Here is a 23,923-nt window from a genome sequence, read left to right as displayed (position 1 = left end):
AACCGGTGTGACGAGGAAGAAGGTAAACAAGGGAAAAAGAAATGAAGAAGTGTCTCTCAACGTACTCAGTAATACAGGTAAGGGTCAATGCAGGCGTAGATGTTTCCTGTATGTAAAGAGTAGAGAAGGATGATTAATGTATATACTAGTTGTATTCCAGTGCTTACAATTCTATGTAAGTGGATCTGTATGTAAACGACTTGCCACCTGCTTCCCTCTTCCACTATAAATCAATAACAGTCCACACATGATTATAGGTGCAATCTATATGAAAGAGAATAAAGAAAAGGCATTTTAATACCACTTTGGCAGAGCAACCATGAATTTATAATGTATGCACAAAGCACAAAACACTCAACTACTATTGAGAAGTATCAGTAAGTTAAAGATAGCCCAAATGTTCTTATAAATTGGCAAGCAATTTGACAAGAGAGTACAAGTAATATATAGGAACTCTTCTATTAAAAATAAAAAATAAAAAAATATGCAGGTTATATACGTATGTCTCCTTGTCTTCATGATACAGCAAAGGCTAATTGTTCTCTAGTATCGCTCTTGATAAGCCTTGCAGCTTCCCAATAGTGTCTCACTCCCATACGTTTACATGCAGCTATGCAACCATTTACTATGCGCATTCCTATAGAGGAGACAGAAAAACAAAAAGTGCACTTCCGATTCCTCAGTGTTAGGGCAGCTTGGAAAGAAGTTGGAACTGGAAGATGCAATATTCCATTTGGAGGTGAGAGCTGTCAAAGAAAGTAACCCACATGCACATATAGACATTTAGACTAAAATGGATGCATTCACTAGATATAGGAGTTGAAGCTTGGTGCACACTTATGGTTCAGAAACTGGCCAGTTAAGCTACTTTCCTGATACGTTTTCCATTTTTGCGACAAAATTACCTCCCAGTACAAGTGTTTTGCGTTCTGTGCGTCTCCTTCAGTAATCATCTCTGGGGACGTCCATAGTTCGCCCATTCGTATTCTATGTAATGTTTCTTTTATAGACTTCACCCCCATGTTAACGACACCCCAAGCAAGTTGTGTGACTAGTGTCCTGAAATTAACCCCTATCAGGCAAGGAGCTTGCACCATTTTTAGCACACAGATTCAATAACATGAGATTCTAACAACAGAACTCATGGGGAATAACAGTTGTATAAGTAAAGTGCCTGACAAACCTACAACAATCGGAAACACCTATATAAGTGGAAGGAGGTACTCAATAGTACAACAGATGTCTCCACTACCTGCAATATGGGGTTTCTTTAGTGTGCTATCCAAAATTACATATGGATCTAGAAATATTTGTACACCACAGGTGGCCCACAAATTATTACTGTTCTAGATTTCTCTAGAACACAGATATTGGTTTTCTAGACTACACCTCATCCCCGGCATTAGGATGAAGTCAATGTGCCAATCTGAGACAGAAAACCAGTTTAGCTGCACAAGCCCAAACTCCACTGAGCAATACTTGAGTGAGAGGTGTTTCAGGTAACGATCATTCCCATGAGGCATTACAAGGATAGCTATGGAAACGCCATGGAAACAATGAATACATTATCAAATTAATTTTTAAAATCAAAACCCTATCCTAGTGCACACAATATGAATTGTAACTGAAATAAAAAGAAGTAGAATGGTTGTAGCAACATTTGCTAAAAGCATAAATAACAAGAAAATCTCTTAACAGTTTTCCTCTATGATTTTATAGCAATCAACATTTGCTAAAAGCATAAATAACAAGAAAAACTCTAACATATTTCCTGTGTGATTTTATATCAATCCTACTGTCATTCTTCTACTTCTATTCCATAAATTAGTTTTAGCATATAAGAAAACTGAAAACCTAAATTAAGTTTCAGATTTGCGCTCACCAGCATATCTGTGTGACAATAGGGCTTATTTTAATATAAGAGCAAACCCCGCTATTCTTGTTGAGCAAGGCCAGCTGGGCAGATAAGCTCTACAATTGAAGCTGACTGCCTTTCCCAGTAGCCTTCAATTAAAGTGAGCAATCTGATTCTGCATGGCCTGTTTCATTGTCACCTGGTGGGAAGGGTTCGCTCTTCCCCTTAACACTCTATACTCAGATTTTATAAAAATTATTTAGTCATTGTTGAATGTTCAAGAATAATTGACTGAAAATGCCCTGATGCAGTTTTATTTATTCTTACTCTGCGAAACTGTGCTCTTCGGATAATAGCAACAAAAAAGACACACAGTTTTCTGCTTTCCATTAAACTTTACTCATAACACAAACACAATTATTTGAAACAAAACAGCACAGTCAGCACAGATTAAGGGGCCAATTATGATGTTGGTCGGAAAGCCTGCCACCATGTCGGAAATCATCCGAGGAGCGATTGGAGGCTTTCTGACCGACACAGTGGCCTACTTTACTACCGTCCGATTACGTTGTCAGCGGTCGGAATGTAAACTGGTACGTCATTCCAACTCGGTTGCAACTGGCTCTCGGAGTCTTCCAGCCAGTCGGAACCGTGCTGTAATCCCCTATGGGATTTCGATGTTGGTTTCCAACAGCCTTTCCATGCCGGCCATCCCAACACGGAAAGGCTGTCAAAAAGCAACTCACGGAGGCCCTAGCAGGGTCCCCTTGCCTCCGTAGGCTACTGTTGGAGGTCGAGGGTGTACCTAGGGCACCCTCCTGTAACCCCCTGCACTGTGTGGCAGGCACTATGGGGTGGTTGCCTGCCAAAGGGTGCAGGGTTTTACACACACACACACATTTCTCAATTGGAGCCTGCATTATGGCCAGTTTACTGCTGTAACACAAGCTCCCATAGAGAAAAGTGAGTATGTGACCGAACCACGTTCGGTCGCATCATAATCAGACTGTCAGAACCTCCCACCGGAGGATGCTCAGTCCCGAGGTCGGTCAGAGGCAATTCCAGCCGACATCGTAATAAGCCCCTAAATACTATAAATATATTCAAGCAATCTTGATTATCACATTGCATGGAAAAATTATGTAAACTAAATGTGTATTTCATTTAAGCACACACATTCACTTTTGATTGATTAGCACACGTAACTCAAAAGGGGGAATTCCTAGAAGAGAAAAGTCATAAAAATCATTACACTGAGAAGGAAGAATTAGGTATGGTGTCATCAGGCGGGCTGCTGTCACAGTGACCTTGTGGCCCTGAGAAGGACATTCTTGTATTTTCCACAGAAATGCATTGGGCCTGATGAATGCAGTGGAAGGTGTGGTGGTGTTGGAATATAATTATTACATTTTTTTAAACTGTATCTTTAAAGCCTACTCTAGAAGCAGATATATCCTCATCACTCCCTTTCTTTCCTTGCTGTTCATTATTTTCAAAGTGGCAGATAAATAGATACAGGATTACAGCTAACTAGAAAAATAAACACCTATCCATCACACTAGGCCAGAATAGGTTAATCAGCATGCACATTGAAAGTATTGGCTTTGTATTTGAAAGGAGAGCATAGGATTACAAAATAGAATGCCCTTGTGCAAGACTATTTTGGGATATTCCTAATTTTCAAAAATGTAATCCTTAACCACAGTGGATCTACCTGAGATGTAAATTATTGACCTGCTCTCCACTTCACACATTATTAGTATATTAAGTGTACAGTTTTTTTTCTCACACTGATATTCAGTCAGGCAAAGGTAATTTTAAAAACAATAGGGTAATTCCCGAATTAGCAGACCTCTGTAAAGAGTCAGGTTATGTCTTGGAAAGTACCACCAGAAAAGGCCACTTGTATATGGATTCAGATGAATATATCAGTCCCTGAAGGAGTCAGGACTGAAGGACAGCAACAACTGAGGAACTAGACAGTGGATGAGGCTGGTAGACCACCAAATCTTACCAACCATTCCATTTAATGCAGTGGAGGCTTCAAATTAATATCAAAGGACACTTAACCTTCTCTACATTTTCAGCCATACACTAGAAGGACAATTGTAGTATTTTGTTTTATAATGTAATATAAATCTACTGCCTCGGTTACTTATATTAATTGCTATATGTGCTTTTTTAAATTAAAAAGATAAGTTGTATTTATGATGACTCCATTGCTCCTCATGCAACGAGTGGGTCCTGGGTTTTCTACATCAAAATCGATAGCATGAAATTGTACAAATTTTTATTTTTTGTATAGTGATATAAATTTAGTTTCTAGATATCTCATCATAATTTATTGTGAATAATTTTTCTTAAACTAAAATAATCTAGATTTAAAGCAAGAGGCTGGAACAGAATGCTACCTAATATGGGTCACAACTAACAACCACAGATTGTATCTAGTTCATTTCAGACTCATTACCCTGCACATTGTGGTAGCTTACCCCATCAGGGCACCTGGTTTCATTCCTTAATCCCCTGTCCTTCTTATAACACCTCCAAGAAATTAATGGCACTTTTTATGTTTTTTTGTAAACTCTATTACTATCCTAGACAACAATACTTATTACCATTTTTACGCACCCTTGGCTTTAGATCTTATGAAGATTGTTTGCATTATCTCCAACTCTTAACCAACTAGCAGTGTTGTCTTGTTGTAATTAGCTTTGTATCTCAAGCATTTAGACTTAGAAAAAGATTGGAGGACAGATGTCTTTTTTAACTAATCATGATATTTTAGTGTTGGTGCTATGTTTTATATTTATAGTGTTAATGTTGTTTTATGGATTTCATAAGCAAATGATGGCATCAACTGCTAACAATGAATAGTTAACACAATTGAGGAATGTAGTAGCTTAGAGTCTTCCTAAGGGTCTCCCCAGATGAGCTTCTGGTTTAGGCAGAGCATATCTATCCACAGCAAGCAACTGGGAGCTTCTTTCAGGTTCTATGAAGTAACAAGAACAATCGTCTCAGTTAATTCCACAACCTGCTCTATCTTAGAAGTCAGGTGTTTATGAAAGGCAGTGGAAAACCATTTATGTTGGGCATTCTTATTTATGTTGACTTCAGCAGGTTCCTGATTTGGTGAACTGCTGTGTGGTCCAATGTGCGTATTACAACCCCCACATCAACTGCAGACCCCCTTCCGGCAAAAGCAGAACACCAACTGATGTCTCAAGGAGGAGTTCACAAAGAGCAGAAATGCTGTTGATCCTGAGAAAGTTGCCTGATGGCTTTTGTAGTACTTTAAGCTAAGAGGCTCACTTTGAAGCTGTGTGGGTTCCCAGGCAGGGTGAGAGAAATCAAGTGTATTGAAATCCAGATTGCGGTAGGGATGCAGAGGGGTTTATGAAAGGAACCTCAGTTCATGTAGCAATGCTGCAAATAGTTCAGATGCAGAGGAGTCTGGAAGATCTTCTTGCGCCATCGTTTGATCTAAGTGGGTTTGGGCAATATAGGGCCATTCTTCTGTGTCAGAGGCACCTCCTCCCTCTCCAGCAAAGGTTTTCCTTTCACTCTAGCAAGAGAAAAATGGAAGCAAGGAAGGTTTTTAAGCAATGAAAAATGTTTTTCGGTAATGACATTCAATTTATCTCTCAGGTATTCCTTTGTTCAGTCTCAGCATAAAGATCTACATTTACATTTATTCCTTCAAAGCATCATGCCTATAAACTTTTGTTGCTGGCTTTCAATGGCAACATCCTGTATTGGTGGCTCGAGAACAAAGCCAGAACAAAATGGCAGGTAGAAGTAAGCAGCTGCAGTACTGCTGTACTACCCAGACATAAAGATATAAAAAAATCTTCCTACGTCATCTTCAGCTCATTTAACGTTACTATGTCAACTCCATTTATCTATATTTCTGAGCATTAGATCTGCATTCTGACTGTGTTACAAAAAAAGCAGATTTGATTTTTGATGGTAAAAATGTAAATGTAAATGTCATGGTATTTATAGAGCGCACTGTCACCAGACGGTGTCGCCTATTCGGCTTCCTGGCGCTGATACTCATACCGCTGTAGAACCCCTCCTGGCTTTCCCTGTGAAGTATCCACTCCTGGGCACCCCCAGGGTGAAGCCAGGCATCCTTAGCGCTGTTGGGGCCGGTGTGGAGGCTAAGCAAGCTATTGCCCAGAGTTGCAGCGTGGGGCCCGTGATTAGAATAGGCACCGAGGCGAGAATTAACAGGTCCGAGGAAATTGAGCCCGAGACCCCGCCCAGACGGGAATCAAACCCTGGTCCCATAGCCAGAACTCTGCATCAGGGTCTGCCGCTCTAACTATTGAGCCACACTCCTCCTGCAGTTAATGTACCCACTTAGCAAAGAGATGGTAGATACTCCTTATCAATTTAGGACACACCGCTTATTAATCTAGTTCAAGTGGGGACTTCTGGTGGCCCAGAAAATTTGCATTAACCAATGAACTTCCCAAGGGGAATCCACAGAAAGTGAGAATCCAAAAAAGCTGGTCAAAGGGATTGTTCATGTGGTACTGTGGAGAAGGTTAGTGTGCAAAGCTCCTGGCTGCAGAACACAACTTTGCTAAGTAGGTACATTAACAGCAGTACCATGCAGAGGGTGGTCAAAGGAAATCCTGATCCATTGCCCACTTTGCATGGCCACCGTTCATAGTCATGCCCAGTGGTGGTTAGTGAGGGTACGACTATGGGTCTCAAGGCATAGCTGACCGGAGATAACTACGTACTGGGTACATGGCATGGACGTGTTGTGTAATTTCTACATTCCCCTGGTCTGCATTTGATCTAGAGACTTTGGGACTAGCTCTCACATCTGGGAGTGGTGGAACTGCTTCCTGCTTCCCCACGTAGATGAATAATTGTGCTGCCCTTCCTGCTCCTGAACATTGTTTGTGATCAGATGTGTATGCTCCACTTTTGGGGAGAGGCATGTCCCTCCTTGGTGTGTCCTTGGTGTTGTAGTAGTTACTTCTATGGTAATTGGAATGGAGTGGCAGATCGTTGCTGGACTGGAGCTCCAGGGAGCAGCAGTTTCTCATGGTGGTCATGATAGAAAACCTCTTCCTGCCCTGTAATGGAGGCATGGTCAATCTTCCTATGCATTATACACCCAGTTTCACAATGGATACACTAAAACTGATCACAAGACAACATGACAAGACAGGCACCTTCAACTTATTTCCTCTTCCTGTAATTGCCTCTTCCTGAATAGGACCCAAAAGAAAGAGAAGAAACTACCCAATGGCTGCATCACAATGCAGTTGGAGTATTTTTTGTCAGGTCTGTTGCCTGCTTGATACTTTCCCTCAGCATTTTTTACAGATGTTTTCCCCTTGCTCTGAATACACCTACTTTGAGTCCCAATCCTGTTAAGCATTCTTTTTGGATGCTTAAGGTCTTGATATTTTTTGGGGCACGCCCTTCTCCTGATACATGTTTCTAAGTGTTGCTTAGGTGTTTGCCTCTGTTGCTTTTTTCCACTGATTGTGGCCCCTTAATGGAGGCTAAAGTTTTAACAGCGAATATTTTGATGTGGTAAAGAAAAGTAGTTAAGGAAGGGAGTGGAGAACCATCATTTAATACCCACCCTTTTCATTAGCAATGCATTTACTAAACACATTTTGAATTGTATTAGTATGTGTGGACTTTATTAATCATTTGCAGTGAGAGACAATGTATTGCTTTTAATGAGAACCGCCAGTATATACAGCTGAATTATAATACATGTAATCACCATGAAAGGAAGGTATGCTTACTTTAATATTGCAATCAGGCCACAATGCACATGTAATGTTTTATAAAATGTTTTGCAAATGTCTTGTTTTGTCCCTTTCTCATCAATGTCTTGTTAGCTTAGAATAGATTAATTGTTCACTGTTTTAGACAAGCAGACCACTGAACTTTTAATTGGCCTCGGATACGGAGACTGTAATGATGATAGATACTATCCTGTACCAGGCAGGCTGGACTGATGTTACATCCAAGGTCGTCCAGATGATTGCTACTTTGATGAAAGCTGAGAAAATAGGTAGTCTACCTGATCCCCGAGAACCTTGTCTTTTGATTGGTTTGTTTGGTGGAATATGAGAAGGAGAGGCCTTCTGGAAACTTCTTTATTTAAATATGTGCTTATTAGAAGAGCAGATCAGATTGCTGAGAGAAGGCCTCTTCTTGAATCTGCTGATTTGCCCTACCCAGATTGTCAAGCTTAATGCTTGAATACTTAGGGGCATATGTATCAAACCTTTTTCCGTTAGCAAACTGGCGGATTCTCAGAATCGACCCGTTTGCGAACGCGAAAAAGCCTTTTGGGATGTATCATCCCAAAAGGCCATTGCAAAATAGGGAATCGCAACATTTGTGATTCCCTATCTTGCAAATACATTTAAGGAATCGCAAATTGCGATTCCTCAAATGCAGTTCTGGAAGCACCCAAGCTGTGGGAATTTGCCTTAAGAAATCGCAAATCACCACCAACTCAAGTTGGTGGTAATTTGCGATTTCCTAGAAAAATGCACTTTTTTGCATTTTTCAAAGTGCCATGTGGCGCACATACAAGCCCTTTGGGCAGTTGTACCCAAACTGTACGCCGCGGCATCCCGGTGCGCCACCAAAACCAGCCAGGGGCGCCACGGTCCCATTTGCTGAGAAGAATTCATTAGGAATTCTGTCGGCTGCTGGTATGTAGGCTGGGTGCACTGCACCTGGCGCCCACTAGGTGGTGCACTTGCTCGTCCAATTCAGCTTGTTTCTTTCCATTTTGGGACTCGAAGTCCTGAATGTATGGTCTCAAACAAAACAACAAGCACCATAATGCAAAGAAAAGCCTGTGCTGGAAAAATGACTTGTGCATGGATCTGTGAAACTCAAGAGCTCCGTTAGTGCTTGGATTCTTGGCAAATCACTTAATCTCCATGTGCCTACAAAAATAAATTAATGTGTCTTTGTGCAATGTAACTGAAGCTCGTGTAAAGCGCTCCAATACCTTTGGGTCGATTTTGCGCTATATAAAACTGCCCAAAAAAAAGTTACAGCCCATGCACGTTTTAATTTTGCCTGCCATTCTAGGCTGATTAAATTGGTTCTACTGTGTAGTAGTAAATAAACCGTTATTAATGAGTGCCAAAAATCAGTGCCTTTAATAATTATATGATAGATAATTATTTGTTTACATACATACACTGATGGCAATCCGAGGCAGGGTTTAAATCCCCCCCTTACTTCCTCCTACCCGCCAAAAAAAAGAAACATAAAGGGGAGCCTTAGTCAATGGCCAATAGGCAAAGGGAGCCGCGGGTCAGAAAAGTTTGGGAACCTCTGCCTTAGGGCATGTATATGTGCCACATATGCGCCCATGCATATTTCAGGGGTGCAACAGAGTGTCCTTTTAACACCCTTGCACCCTTAAAATTGCAGTCGCAATTTGTGAGTACCTAATGTGTACTCGCAAATTGCGAATGGCTTTCCATTTATTCCTATGGGCCTCTAAGTCCATAGGAATGAATGGGAAGGTATTCCTTAATTGCAAATCGCAATTTGTGATTCGCAATTAAGGAATACGTAGGAATCGCAATTAATATTGTCAAACTTACATACATTTCATTTTGCGAGTCCTTAATAGCGATTCCCTAAAATTCGCTACTAAGTACTCGCAAACGATTTTTTGATACCTTTGCTCCTAAGACTTTTCATTTAACCTTAAATCTGGTTCATCTAATGCTGAAACCTTAATCATAGAATTTCCTCTTGCTACTTTCGATACTTTATTCAGAACAGTGAAGTTCCTTCATGAAACCTGAATAGGTCATATTTTACTCACTGGTCATATTTTGCTCATTCTGTTTTCCATATTCTTTTTGATTATACATAAATTTAGACTGCATGAACATTTACATATGTATGTTCTTACTATATTATTCTATCAATTGTGTTGATTGATTTAACCTGTAACCTGAACCAAATTTGTTAATCAAACCCTTAAGGTTTGGACGCCATCCTCTTTGTCATTTGTGAGGAGTCACACTCGTTTTTCAGTACTTGCCATGTGTTTGTGATGTTAGCTCCTTTCTTAAACTTCAAGTCGACAATCAAGTGCCAGTGGGGGAGTTTGTTTGATGCCTTTACCAAGGGATTGTAATATAAGAAACCAGAATCTTTCAGGAGTGAGCCTTACACTTAGTAGGTTAAACAAGGGCAGTTGAAGAGTTCCTTCCATCCTGTCCTTGACAGGTACTGTCCCTGATGGGCAGAGACCTATGTGTGAGTTCATGGGCAGGGCATTGGGGAGTGTTAGGGTTACGTAAATGTCAGATAGCCGTGCAAAGATAGATATTACTTTTCCAAGCAGATACATTCTTATTAATATGAAAACAGAAAATGAGTAATAGACAGAGAGAAAGGACCTACTTGGTCTCCACTTCATCCACAGTGTCCAGGAGTGCAGTGTTCCGAGTCTCCATGAGTGTGTAGACAGAGGCACCTGAGGTTATGGCAATGACTCCGAAGATCAGAGACGGTAGGAAAGAGACAGAACTGCCAATCATTTGAATCACCGGTGCCAGCATGGCACCAGCCCGGGCATTCATGGAGAGGAACCCCATCCCAGTCTGCCTGGTAAGACATATATTAAAAACAGTGAAGTTAAAGTAAGGCAAGGCGTTTTCTGATTCCTCATCTTGTGCCGACTTAACGAAGAAATGTACCTCTAACAAAACAGCACTATCAGCACAAATGGTTAGAAAAAAGAAAGCAGCCTCCACCCCACAACCTGAACATCCTCATCGAAACTTGAAACAATACAACAAATACATACCTGATGACGGTAGGAAAGAGCTCACCACTGAAAATTACGATACTGGTGAAGGCACCGGCAAAACAGCCCTTTCCAACTGTAGCCAGCACTGTTTTCACCATTTGCATTTCTGGGTAAAAAAGAAAAGGAAGAAAAAAAAAAAAGAAACTCTTAGCCATGGGTAATCTTTTCCATTGTTAATTAAGGTTTTTCAATTTGCTTCCTTTAATACCTTCCCAGAAACAGCAGTGAGGGAGAGAGGAGGCCATTTCAACATCAATCTGGCCATGCAGTTTGTTTATTAAACATGATACTACTCCTATGATGTGTTTTTGGTCCAGGCTATTGTCAGGAGACTATCTGGAGGAGATCGACATGACTGAATGACTGGGGTTGTGTGTGTTCTACGAAGGGGAAGGGATTCCCTGAGAAGGAGTGTAATATAAACCAGAGAGTACCTGAAGGATAGGAGGGAAGCAGAACAGAAGTTGAGGAATGAAGCAGGTTCGAACTGGTAGTAAATAGAGAACTGGAAATCTGCAGGGAAAACCATGACGATAACACAAGAGAAACAACAGGAAGGAAAAGCAGGTAAACAATAGTTTGTCTGCTCCTTAGAATAGAAGTGATCTCTCTGTGAGGTACGCAAAGATCTTATAAGAAGGCAAGGGGCAGATTAATCTCACAAGGCTCTGAGAGACTGCCATCAGTTCATATGGAAAAAAAGAGTGCTCAGTGAATCTCTGTGTCAAAGGCACAAGGCCTCAGAAACACAATGGCACCTCTGCTAACAATGATAATTAAGATTATAATATAACACATGGGGGACATTTTGGCTGCACCTGAAGGGATTCTTGACCCCCAAAAACCAGCAACAACCCAGGGGACTCTATCTTCCAGTGAACAGCGCACCAGGAGGCCCGTGTGCACAGTGGTGACTGCAGGGGGAAGGGCCTTCCATAGCGCTAATAGCCATCTCAGCAATCCCGCTTCGCAAGACATTTTGGCAGTACCTGGAGGGGTTCTTGACCCCCAACAAGTAGCAACAACTCAAGGAATTCTATGTCCCAGTGAACAGTGTGCCAGGAGTGCTCTCAGCAATCCCACTTTGCGGGACGCATGCGGGACGTGCCAGGCAAAGCCATGGCCAAGGGCGGGCCCATCAAAGTCAGGATATGGGAGGGCTGAAACTTGCTGTGGTCACAAATCCAACAGCACTGATGGGCGAGACTTAGAAATCAGTCTGAATGAATCTCTTTTTATTTTTGTATATCTTTTTTTTACAGACGTTCGTTGGTTAACTTTCACCAAATTTCACAATTAACATAGAAAAAATAAAAAAAACTGTTTCATAGTAAAAACTTCAACCTCGACTTTCATACATAGCTGATCAACATTCCACATTCCATTCTCGCACTCTCACACACACCCTACAAACATGCTTTATATACAGTTTATTATACAATGATACATATAAGTATCACCATAGACAGTAATTTGTTCAATTTTGCGAATTATATCTAAATGTGTAGCTATTTTAAAGATCTTATGGTGTAGCAAAACGGTCGTTTTTCTATGTTAATTGTGAAATTTGGTGAAAGTTAACCAACGAACGTCTTTAAAAAAAGATATACAAACATAAAAAGAGATTCATTCAGACTGATTTCTAAGTCTCGTACTCACATTAAGTTTCATTCTTTGTGTTGAGAATTTTAGAGGGTTGATTTATAGATAACAGTATTGGCACTTGTATAGTTGTTTAGTTATCCAGTGGCTTGGCCTTACTGTGGGAAGCCCACACCCAGTGTTGTTTTCCACGTATTTACTGTACGGCGCTCCGTGGCGCAAGGAGTGACAAATGCATCAGGAATCCTGACGTATCTGTGGGTGCAAAAGTCACACATTGCTAGAGTTGTGTTGCAAGCATGACACAACTCCTGCAATGAGTGGGGGAGGCCTTTCTTCAATGCACGCCATGTGGCAGGCATAAGATTTTGATGCGCCACTTCCACGAGTCTTTGATGCGGTGGAACACCCGCCCTGCATGCATTATACCTCAAGCACGTATGAATGGCGAAGGGTTTTACAAGGTGATGCATCTGCCTAGATGCATCACCTTGTAAATATGGTGCAATGTGGTGCATTGTTTATGCCGCAGGTGCGTCACTTAAAGTGATGCAACAGCAGCGTAAAAGTGTGAAAGGCCTTCATAAATAAGGCCCTGAGAACCTCAGGTACTGTACTGTAGCCTCTTATCAACCCAGCGTTGACTGTTATTTGTGTTCCATTTGTCTACCATTTCTGGGCTTTTCACCTACTTGCCTAAAAAACGACGAGGAAAAGGAAGGCAAGCACTAGCCCTCTAGGAGCACATATACAAGCTAATCCACCCAAACAACCTAAAAGCGCAACTCTGTCTCCGGGGGTATTGACACTTTAATTGAAGAAGTGGAAAGTATATTAATAGCTAAAGCCCTCAGCAAAGCCTGTGCACTCAAAGGGGGGGAGGTGGCAGGAATTTTCCTAAAAAAGTCAAGGACTCAAAAAGACCTTACTGAAGAGGCCAACATAGCTCCTTTGCTCAACAGGAAAACATAATTACTAACAGTGGATCTCCACAAGTGATTCCTAACATCGAGTGCTCGAATAGATATGAGGTCCTTCAATCAGACCAGCCTCCGACACCCAAAATTCAGCCAAGATTCCTCCTGTTGTCAACTCTTTCCCTTGCTGTAGCCACCTAATCATGGCACTCGGGAGCTTTCAAGTGTTGAGGTCTGGAATAAATTATCTAAAGCATATATTTTTGGGTGTAGTGTCCTTTCTTGCTTAACTAACTGGGAGGGACTGCACTCAGTCCTGCCCACCAACTAATGGGGCACCAGTGCCCAAAACCATTCCGCTCCACTTTGAAAAACCCAATACATTTGTATGGGCATCTTCAGATGGACAGCAAAGAGGCTACGAAAAGCACAACTATTTGTGTCCTCCATATACCAACCGCACTAATGGCTGATTAGCCTTTTTGCAACACCATTCCAACTGCGCATGCACCCAAGGCTCAGGTCCCTTCCTGGGGAGCAGTCTTTGCTACTACCTCGAGGCAACGTCCTTCATCCACATCTGGCACACTTTCAATGATTTGTCCCCAATGGCTTGTTGCCCCATCAAGTGGCCCCGCATATAAAGGCTTGTTCTACACTGCGACCCGAAGTGGGCCACACTCTTTTCATGATGAAGGTCCCCACATTTGCCTCTAGGTCTATTGAAATGTTAGTCACTGCCATTTGTGTGTTTAGTCTGACATTGGTATTGTGTGGTGCTTTCCTGAGCGGGAGGGCACTTGGGATGAGATTGAGATAAAACTCATTGCACCAGAACTGGTGGAGGGCCTGCTTTCTCTCAACCAATGCACCACCCCATATGGAGGGGCTCTAAGATTAATTTCAAACTGAGTCTCCCAGTAGAAGATGGCAAGGACAAGGGTGGAAATAGTTTTGCTAGCATTAGAGCAGGGATTGGTAGTGGCCTAATAGCCAGAGCATTGCCAGCTAATGCCGCTGGAGGGAGCTCAGTTGAAAGTGGTCTATCTATGGTGGACTGACTAACACGCTTTCCCCTTAAGCGATCGTCAATAACTCTATGGCCCTTAGGCGAGACATACAGTTCTCATAAAGGGACAACAAGGAAGAAACTAGCGCTGCTAGAGGGGGGTATACCTGTAATCCTATTGTATGTAGTTCGTATGACTTGATTCCACAACTAGCTTTAACCACAGTGGATTGTTTCCCAAGTTTAAGCCAAACCCGTCAGCAGAATATAACTGGGATCAAATCCAAACTGGCAGACCCAGATTGGGACAGTTTTATTGATAATTTCCTTATTTGTATTTTGCAAGAGTCATGGGCAGTAGATAAGGTGTATATGGCAGAATTTCACCACATATAGTATTGAAGCCAGTGCCTCCAAAGCAGGTAGACCTTTTGGAGATCTTATTATATGGATTGAAACTTCTCTTGACTGTAAGGTTAAGGTTATTGACATTGATTCTTACGGCCCTCTTGTTATTAAACTGATTCCAAAGATAGGAACACCCTACCTTTTAGTTAACAAAATAGGCTGTCCCCTTTTAATAAATCTTCCCACACCCTGACAATTTTACACTCGTTGGTAGAAACCCCAGGGGTATGTAAGCATGTGGCAGGTGATTTTAACACCTCCTTCAGATCTTATTTACCAGTCTCCCCCTTTAGGATAAACACCAGGTTTAGTTCAGCTACCCTCCAAATCTAGTGGTATCGTTTGGCCTAAGTGCATGCAATGGCTGCTCTAACAGATTACCAGATTACCAAGCCAAACCAACCTTAAAGGGGAGTCTATAATAAAAATATAGACTATATACCGCTAGATGTCAGGATTTGGTATGATATGGCAGACATGAATATTATTGATTGCCATCATAGCGACCACTTTCCGCTAGAAGCTAAACTTAAGGCTTCTGTAATCAAGGACACATCCTGCTCTACACAAGAATATCTAACTCAATAGTTTCAGATAATAACAGATGAAATGTCAAGTGGGTGGACATATGTAATACTGACAGAACCCTGAGTGAGATCTATGGGGAAGTTAGTGCAGCAATGGCAACACTCGAAGACCTAGACCCCATGTCTTCCCAAATAACTGTAGAACATGAAGAATTGTTTTTAGCTCTAAAATCACTTTTTGAAAAACCATGAGTGGCAAAAACTGATTTGATGGAAGCCCTAAAAAGCAATAGAAGCCCTGTTATTACCACAGCTAGAAGGAACTATGCTAAGGTAGTTAAGACTAGTAAGGAATTGTGGGAGTGACGGTCTAGGAGGATTTGTTAGAAGCAGCAAAGGGAAAAGACTCCTGACTATTTTGCCACCTGGTCACCCATAATGGAAGCAGAGCCCTCTATCAAACAGAATGCCATGATTCTGCAGAGGAGTGGGTCAAGCACTTTTCAACTCTCCATGCAGAGCCAATGCCGAAGGAGACTATTGAAAGTACCAGGATTCCCTCCATCACACTAGCTCTAGAAGACAACCCAGTGGTCTTCACTCTTGAATAGACACTTTACGTGCTTTATGCGGAGAAAGTGGGGAAACCCCAGGTCTTGATCAAATTCCTTCAGACCTGTTTCATTCCGAACCCTTGATCTGGGGCCCTTAAAACAATTGTGTATCCAATGCAATAATCAAATGCCCCATATCCAAATCGTGGAAAGGGGCTAAAATAATCCCTATTTTCAAAAAGCGTTCCAAACAAGACCCCGATAACTAATGCCCCTAAGAGAGTATTCAAAAGACATACAGCAAAGAACTTCTGACTAGATTATGGGACTGGATACGGCTTGAAGGTGTGATATCATACTTCCAGGCAGGTTTAAAACCTAATGTAGGCACGTTTGATCAGGTTCTACGGTTTCTGACTATAAAATGTAAGACCGTTGACACTCATAAGAGATCGCCATTTGTCGCATTAGTTGACCTACAGGTTGCGTTTGACCTTGTCCCCCATCGCCAAACGTTGGGAAGTTCTTGGGAAAGTAGGGCCACCTAGTGGATTATTGGTATTAATCTAGCGACTGTACACAGGTAATTTTGCCAGAGTCAGGTGAGGCCCGGGAAGGGAGACTACTGGAGATATCCCGTTTGAGCATTGCGTCCGCCAGGGATGTGTCCTGGCACCAAAAACTTTTTAAAAAATATATATTAATGGGTGTATTACTTACCTTTTGGACGGTAAAAATGTCTACCCCAAAGTGGCTGGGATCTAAAGTCTTGGGTCTGCTTTCTGTAGATGATACACTTCTCCTTTCCAAAACTGCAAGAGACCTGAGCAGCCTCCTGGGGAAGTTTAGTATCTTCTGATAGGACCATAGACTTAAAATCATATAGCAAAACTAAATATATGGTCTTCACCCATCGAATAAAGGTCAAGGGGAATGTGGTCCTAGACGGGATCAGTCTAGATGGGGGCTTGAATTCGATTATGTAGGGGTGAGATTGAATAGCTCCCGCAAATGGTTTACCCATATTGGGAAAGGTACAATGATCTTGAAGCAAAGAGCTGTCTTTATTGTTAGATTAGCTAGTAAGGCCTAATGTTATCCTCTAGCACCAGTATTGGAAATATCCAAGGCCCAAGCATGTGGGGCAGCATTATGCGGGGCTGACCTGTGGGGTTATTCTGATCTCGACCCGCTAGTGGGAGGTGAAAAGCCTATTGAGACTTCTGAAAAGTGCCGTGCTTTTACTGTTAAGGTTTGATTTAAACCTAAGACAAATTTCATATATAGCCGCTTTAAACCTATTCTTTTTTGGATTAGAATGCGGACACCTGAGGTTCTGGCATCATATAGAGATTGTCTTAATGAGATACTGACACATCTACAGGCACTAAATATCCGTTGGATAAACTTGGATTGACTGAATATTGGCAGTATAGTGCATCAATTACTGCAAATGCCAAGGAAACTGTTAAAGTAGGCTACTGGGAAGTTGTTACTAGTACAATGTTATACCTGCTGCTCAACCAGTGTGACTGTGGTGGTGGAATGTTGTTGAGTGGGAGAGTCAGTTGGAGGATGGGCTGAGCAGCAGGAAGGCTACGCCTGGTGGGGCTCTTGCTCCATTGTTTATGCATGAAATTGTTCTAATGCCTTTTCTTTCCTTGAAATGGTTCAAATGTCATTCTTTTACATTCATTAGTTTTAATGTCATCCTTCCGGAGTGCCAATCTAATTTGTGTAAAGAAAGGAGATGTGTTATACCTGCTGCTCATCCAGTGTGACTGTGGTGGTGGAAGGTTGATGTGTGGGGTGACTGTGGAATGTTGGTGAGTGAGAGAGTCAGTTGGAGGATGGGCTGACCAGCAGGATGGCTGCTCCTGGTGGAGCTCTTGTTAACATCTTACTGAATAAACCTACTCAACCAATCTGCTTTGAACTGGACTTGCTTTCTTCCACAACATACAAGAATGTCAGTAGTTCCTGCAGGCAGCCTTACAGACGCATATATGTCTTTTAAATGCGGTCCTTAAGATTTTTTTGATTATGTTATCGTTCCATTGGGTGAGAAATTTGTTTCTTAAATTTAGACTTGGGGTTTTGCTATTAGCTTCTTTCACACAATCCTGGAACTAAAAATATCCTCTAATCTTTGTCCCATGAGATGCAACATAGTTAAAAGTGAGGAACATTTATAGCTGTTTTTGCTGTGCTTATATGAAGCAGCATGAACGCTGGATATCCCCTCTTAGCCAGCTTCTTGGACTCGCTGACCGGCATAATGCACTAAGAATATGTAGATCAGATAATAGGACCTGTATAGTATATTCGGTTTCCAGCCATCTATGCTGGGTCTGGCATATTAGGGCAAGAATTGTTGGGAGAAAGACATTATTATCATTACACCCATTTATGTTTTATGTCCTGCAATTTTATTCTCTTAACTACTGCAGAGTGCATTTTTACTCTACTTACCGCAGTGAGTGCTTTTTGAGTTACCCCAACCTAATAAATAGCCTAGACAACCCGGGTGACATAATGGACCCTTTATGATTCCACTTTTATGGACTTATTTTGATTTTTCAGTTCCCCTGGTTTTAGTCTTAGTATTGTGGTGCCTCACTGTCAATCAAATTATTATTTTTATGTTGTTGAATCTGTTTATTGGAAGAAAAAAATAAGTACAGATTGCAGTAATTATTCAAGTGCTGATTCCCATGGTACATAGTGGGATACATATGAACATGGAAAACAAACAGGGCAGTGCACTGGTCACATAGTGTAAACTGTACATGTATATTGTAGTAGTGAGCGAACGTTGCCAAACCCATAAGATAGGATTCATACAAAATAAAAACATCTGTCAAATGGGTACAGTGTTGTGCCTCTAGTTAGTCAGCAGAACACTCCCTATAATAAGTCATCAGCTGTGGTACTTAACACAGATCCATACTTTTGCAACTGTTAAACTATGAGAACTCTAATTCAAGAACACAGAAAATCACACAGATGTAAAACCTAAGATTGTTCTATCCACCCTCCATGACTGACAAGTTCTGCACAGGATATCCCCACCAGGATCTTCGCGGAATGGGTGTGAGTGCAACCTTATAATGAAGAAAACAAAAGGTTTCAGTCCACATGCGTAGCCTTGGAATGAGGCTTCTGCTACAGTGCCAGTGGTGACTGTCAATTTGTGTGCACAGGTAGTTTGTAAGTCAGTTAATAAGGTGTCCCAGTAAGTGGCAGTGGGATATTTTTGCAAGCCAATCGTGTCTTCCTAAGCAGGGCGGTGCTTTCGTTTGGTGCCCAAATAAACATTGAGCATTTCTAGTCCACAAATGGTGAGGAGGTGGCAAATTTCTATCTTTGAGTAATAAGCCATTGGCCACTATAAATCCTAGGTCTAGGACTTGGGAGGTCACCCTATGCTTCTTATGTCTGCGGTACAATCCTAAAAGACAGATCGCCCATCTGTGTAGGTCCAGGCATTCGGTGCAAGCGGATAAGGTTGATGTGATGGTACACCAATAGGTATGTAAGGAGGAGCAAGCCCAGAGCATATGTAGAATATCAGCACCCACGCATGCACAACGCGGACAAGCCACGTCCACTTTAAGATAGAACCGGTTTACATTAGCAAGGGTGAGGTAAGCCCTGTGCTCTATGTAAAATGGTATTCGTATGCATGGCACGTGTCTTGGTCCCTCCTGTAATGCAGCTCACTCCTTGTTAGTCTAGGGATGCGACAATTCCACCTCCCATTGCTGTCGCACAGTGAGGAGTTGTGGAACAGTGTGAGAGCGAAGACAGTCAGCAAGCCAGCTTGTGAGGTGCCTGCCCCCATCACTTGTTAGTATTGGATTGTGAAATGGGTTGGTGGCTCGTTGTTCATGTCACTCCTGTGTTTTCCCAGTGAAGCAAACAGCGAGTTATGGAGCAAAAAAATAACTCAGTGGCAAGCCGTCCTCTTCCATCAGTTTTTCAAATGATGTCAGTGTGCTGTCCCTAAACAGGACTCCGAGTGTACTCAAGCCAGTAGCATGCCATTCTGTCAATTCTGAGTTTGTCGTTAGTCCAGTGGCCCTGGGCGTACCCAGTAACGTCAACTCTGGAGCATAGGGAAGCATGTGATTAGTGATGTGCAGGCATCTATGATTGGATTGAAGCACCACTCCTAGTAAGAGCGACTAGGGTATCCGCGTTTTTACGCAGGGGTAAAATAAGTGCACAATTACGGGTAGGCTCCAACCAGGTGAGGAAGTACCTGTGTGCAAAAGGTGTTGGCCCACCAGCCACTGGGCGATACATTGTATAAAGGAAGCTAGGTAATATTGTTCAAAGTATGGGACAGCTAAGCCTCCTCTGTCTGTGGGGAGCAGAGCTTCGTCATAGCAACCCTGGAATCTCGACCGATGCCAAAGTCCCTAGCCTGTTGATCGAGTTTCTGGAACAACGCAGCAGGGATGAAGCTAGCTAGATTGGTAAAACAATATAGGATGCAGGGCAGATCCACCCACCTCAACACAGCCAATGGTAACGTGCACCACAATACCATATGAGCAGACAAGGATGTGACCACCCTACCGACATTGCCATCAAATAGATCCATCGCTGAGTGGTATATCCTTATCCCTAGGTATCAAAAGGTATGCTGTTGCCAGTCCAGTTGTATCCCCCCAATCATAAAGTAGGAGTTGGTGGTGTCCGGGAGAAAGGGGAATAAACAGGACTTTGCCCATTTGACTCATAATCCTGAGATGGCTGCAAAATGTATCAAAGTGGATGCAATTGTGGCAGGAATATTGTGAGTGTCCTTCACATACAGTAACATTGTCAATGTACAATGATATTATATGTGTCCCATCACCCAGTGGAATACCCCATTGCGCTCCCTGGTGTCACAGCGCCAGTGCTAGCGGTTCAATATCCATATAGAATAATAGTGGCAATAGTGGACTGCCTTGTCTTGTCCCTCTGTGGATAGGGATGACTTCTGATAGCAGGGGTCCCTGTTTGAGCCTCATGAGGCAGTTTGTGTATAATATTTTCACCAGGCTGAGAAAGCGATTACCTCTACCATATTGGGTCAGTTCAGCAAATAGGTAGCTCCACTCCAAAGAGTTAAAGGCCTTTTCAAGGTCAAAGAACAGACATCCCCCTCGAGGCCAGGCAGAACTGGCATAAGTCAGGACAATGAGAAGCCAACACAGGTTCAGGGTGGTTATTAAGTGCAGGTACAAATCCATTTTGGTCCAGATGGACTAGTGTCTGGAGCAACAACGCTAAGCAATCCACAAGGATTTTCGCCAGTACCTTATAATCAGTGTTGAGAATGGCCAATGGTCTATAAGAGCCAATGAGGGCTTTGGTAAAGAGATGACCATTGCCGTTCTCTGGGAGTCCAAGAGCGTTCTCATAGAAAGGGCCTCTTCATACATGGTCAATAACTGTGTGGTCTGTTGAGAATTGTAGTGTTCAGCCAGTAGACCATCAGGTCCCGGGGCCTTACCATTAGCCAGAGCCTTGATTGAATTTTTAACTTCATCTAGTGTAATGGGTTTGTCTAGCTCTGCTCGTTCAGCTAATGGAATGTGTGGTGTAGTGGGGTCAGCAAAGAATGAAGAGTACGCATCACACTTTAGTTCTGCAGCAGAATGATACACTCTTGTGTAATATTGCGTCAACTCTCCATGAATAGCATGCTGTGTGTAGAGGAGAGAGCCTGAGGCCGAGCGTAATGCCATTGTGGGCCTATGAGGGTGTTCCTGCTGGATAAATCATGCTAAAGTCATCCTGACCTATCCGCTGGAACATGCATGTTTGCACAGTGGACTTAAAGCAGCATATCCTTCCCAAAAGTGTGATATGTTCTTGACATGCCTGCCCTAGTGCTCCAGACCACTGAGAACTCCAGGAGCCTGGTTCTCCAGGTCTAGGAGTATACGCTCCAATTTAGTGATGTCCCTGGCAAGCGTTTTCTTCATGTTCCCCTGTATGCCCAACCAGTGTCCTTGCAACGTTACCTTAAAAGCATCCCATTCCACCAATCTAGTGGAAGCTGTGCCTGCATTGTCATTAAAATATTCAGTGATCACCGGCCCCAAAGCGGCTTGGAAAAGGGGGTTCCTCCAGCAAAGTAGGGTGGAAGCGCCAGGTGGGAACTGGAGGGACTGCAACCTCCCAGTGCATTGTGATCAGAGTGTGTACGCCCCATGTATTCTACACAGGTAATGGAGGGGAGAAATGTTGATGAGGCCACCAGTCTATCGATTTGGGACATGTACGTTTTGGGGTACAGAATAGAAGAAGTAGACACCTGCAACTTTATTCTGGGCACGCAATGTGTCCAATAGGTGTCATTGCCAAATTCAATAAAGTCAGCATTTGCGCATTGGAGGTTCGGGTTGTCCGGGGCAGTGGGGTAAAGAAGCGATCAAGGGTGGTGTCTATTACACTATTAAAGTCACCACCTATGAGCTATGGCGCCCCACCCCATTGTGAAAGCGTGTTCAAAAGTGCTTAAAAAAGGTGATCTGGTCAGTGTTTGGTGCATAGAGAGAGCTCAAAAGGATAGGTCGGCTGTCAAGTTGTCCCCTCACCAGGACATCCTGGCCCTCTGGGTCAAGCACAGTATCCTCCGCAACAAATGGTGTCCCATGTCTGATCCCTGGAAGCACCCCTTGAGCATAACTGGAATACTTAGTGGTGAACACTTGCCTCCCCCCCCCCCCAACAGTGCTTTAATCAAATGCTTTTGGTTTGCTTGAGATGGGTTTATTTTAACAACGCAATGTGCGCTGAGTGACACCTTAAATAGGCGTAGACTGAATAGCGATTTGAAGGTGTGTGTATGCCCCCACATTTCATGTCAGTATATTAAATTGAGTCATGAGTAATTTGGTGCATCAAACATCCCCCAGGTTCTGTACATTGTCCAGCACAGGCCAAATGGCATGTGTGTGTGTCAGAGATGTGGTATGTAGAGGAGAACTGAGCCAGAGGAGGCTGCAGGTCAGAAAAGTGAATGTATAACTCAGCAATAAAGAAAACTTAAATACCAAAAGAGCAGATGACCAACATATTTCCGCTCAAACAAAGAACAAACCAAACCCAGCTAGAGTTAATTAGTCAAAAGACTGATGGAGGGGATCTGAGCAACCATGGGATGTGTGCCCTGCGTAGTGTGAAAGAATGCCACAGGAACCAGTGTAGCCTTCAAACCTGTGCTGTCTGCTCGCCTCACCAGATATAAACATGCCTGCTATCGGTTGGGCCTGGTCGAAATGGCAAACTGCATGAGTCACAATCCCACCTCTGTAAGAGAAGGAAGATATAGTATACAACATCAGGGGCCGATAAATCAGAGCCTGGTTCACAACCAGACAGAAATTCCCCCACAGCAGCTGGCAGATATAACAAGTGTCTGATAATGTCATTGGAAGTCTGTGGAGTAACGTCCAGTGGGACAGTTGAATAAGCCCGGGACAGCAACGCGGTTGAGTAACCATCCTCACTAAAGGATCAGATGGAGGACCCCTCATGTCCAGAGGTTCGGTCACAATCACCCACTGCCACCACTCTCTGTACGGCCCACCGTTGTTCCTGCAGGACATGCTCCAAGTTGGACACAGCCTTTAGAGATAAACATCGCATTAGGAGTCATCTTTTACGGTTGCACTTTGCCATTCTGTTGCAGTTCGGGGCATCCAGTTGCACAGCCCAGCCAGTCATTGAGTGTCCTGCCACCTTCAGCCCATTCCATGCACCTTCAGGCGATCAGAAGAAATTGTTTTTCCCCCTGCTGCAACACAGAGGTGTGCCAGAAAGAGGAGAGCATATTGAATGTCAAGTTCATGCAGCTGCCATTTGACCCCAAGGAAGGAGCTGTGCTGACTGTCAACTGATGTATTAATAACTGTAATTTGGTGTTATACATTTGTACTGGATGATTTGTGATTTAAATGTAATATGTTTTTATGTATTTATGAAGCTTTTACACTGTTCACTTTTATAGCTGAACCGAAATAAAGTTGATAAAGCAAAAGTTAACACATGGAAGGAAATGCCTCTTTTTGCATGATCACTGCCAAAAGTTTGGACTGATGCTGCTGTTTTTTCGACTCTGAGAGTGCACTGAGGTTTCTAACCAGACCTCAATGCCAGTGTTCTAAACTATTACAAGACCCTCAATTTGCATAAGCTTACG

General features: G+C 42.7%; 1 protein-coding gene across 1 annotated transcript in view; it reads right to left on the bottom strand.

Annotated features, from left to right (window-relative positions):
* Positions 1-2,245: 2,245 nt before the first annotated feature.
* Positions 2,246-23,923, bottom strand: part of LOC144781527 (solute carrier family 22 member 20-like) — a 336,644-nt gene continuing 314,966 nt past the window's right edge. Inside the window, exons 9-11 of the mRNA XM_078660426.1 lie at positions 10,698-10,806; positions 10,292-10,495; positions 2,246-5,423 (exon numbers count right to left, since the gene is read on the bottom strand). Coding sequence (XP_078516552.1) covers positions 5,342-5,423; positions 10,292-10,495; positions 10,698-10,806 — 395 coding nt within the window. The 3' untranslated portion in view covers positions 2,246-5,341. The remainder of the gene's footprint in view (positions 5,424-10,291; positions 10,496-10,697; positions 10,807-23,923) is intronic.

The sequence above is a fragment of the Lissotriton helveticus genome, chromosome 9, assembly GCF_964261635.1.
Source record: "Lissotriton helveticus chromosome 9, aLisHel1.1, whole genome shotgun sequence".
NCBI classification, from domain to species: Eukaryota; Metazoa; Chordata; class Amphibia; order Caudata; family Salamandridae; genus Lissotriton; species Lissotriton helveticus.
Note: the sequence above shows the minus strand (reverse complement) of the source record. Positions and strands in the feature narration are given on the sequence as shown.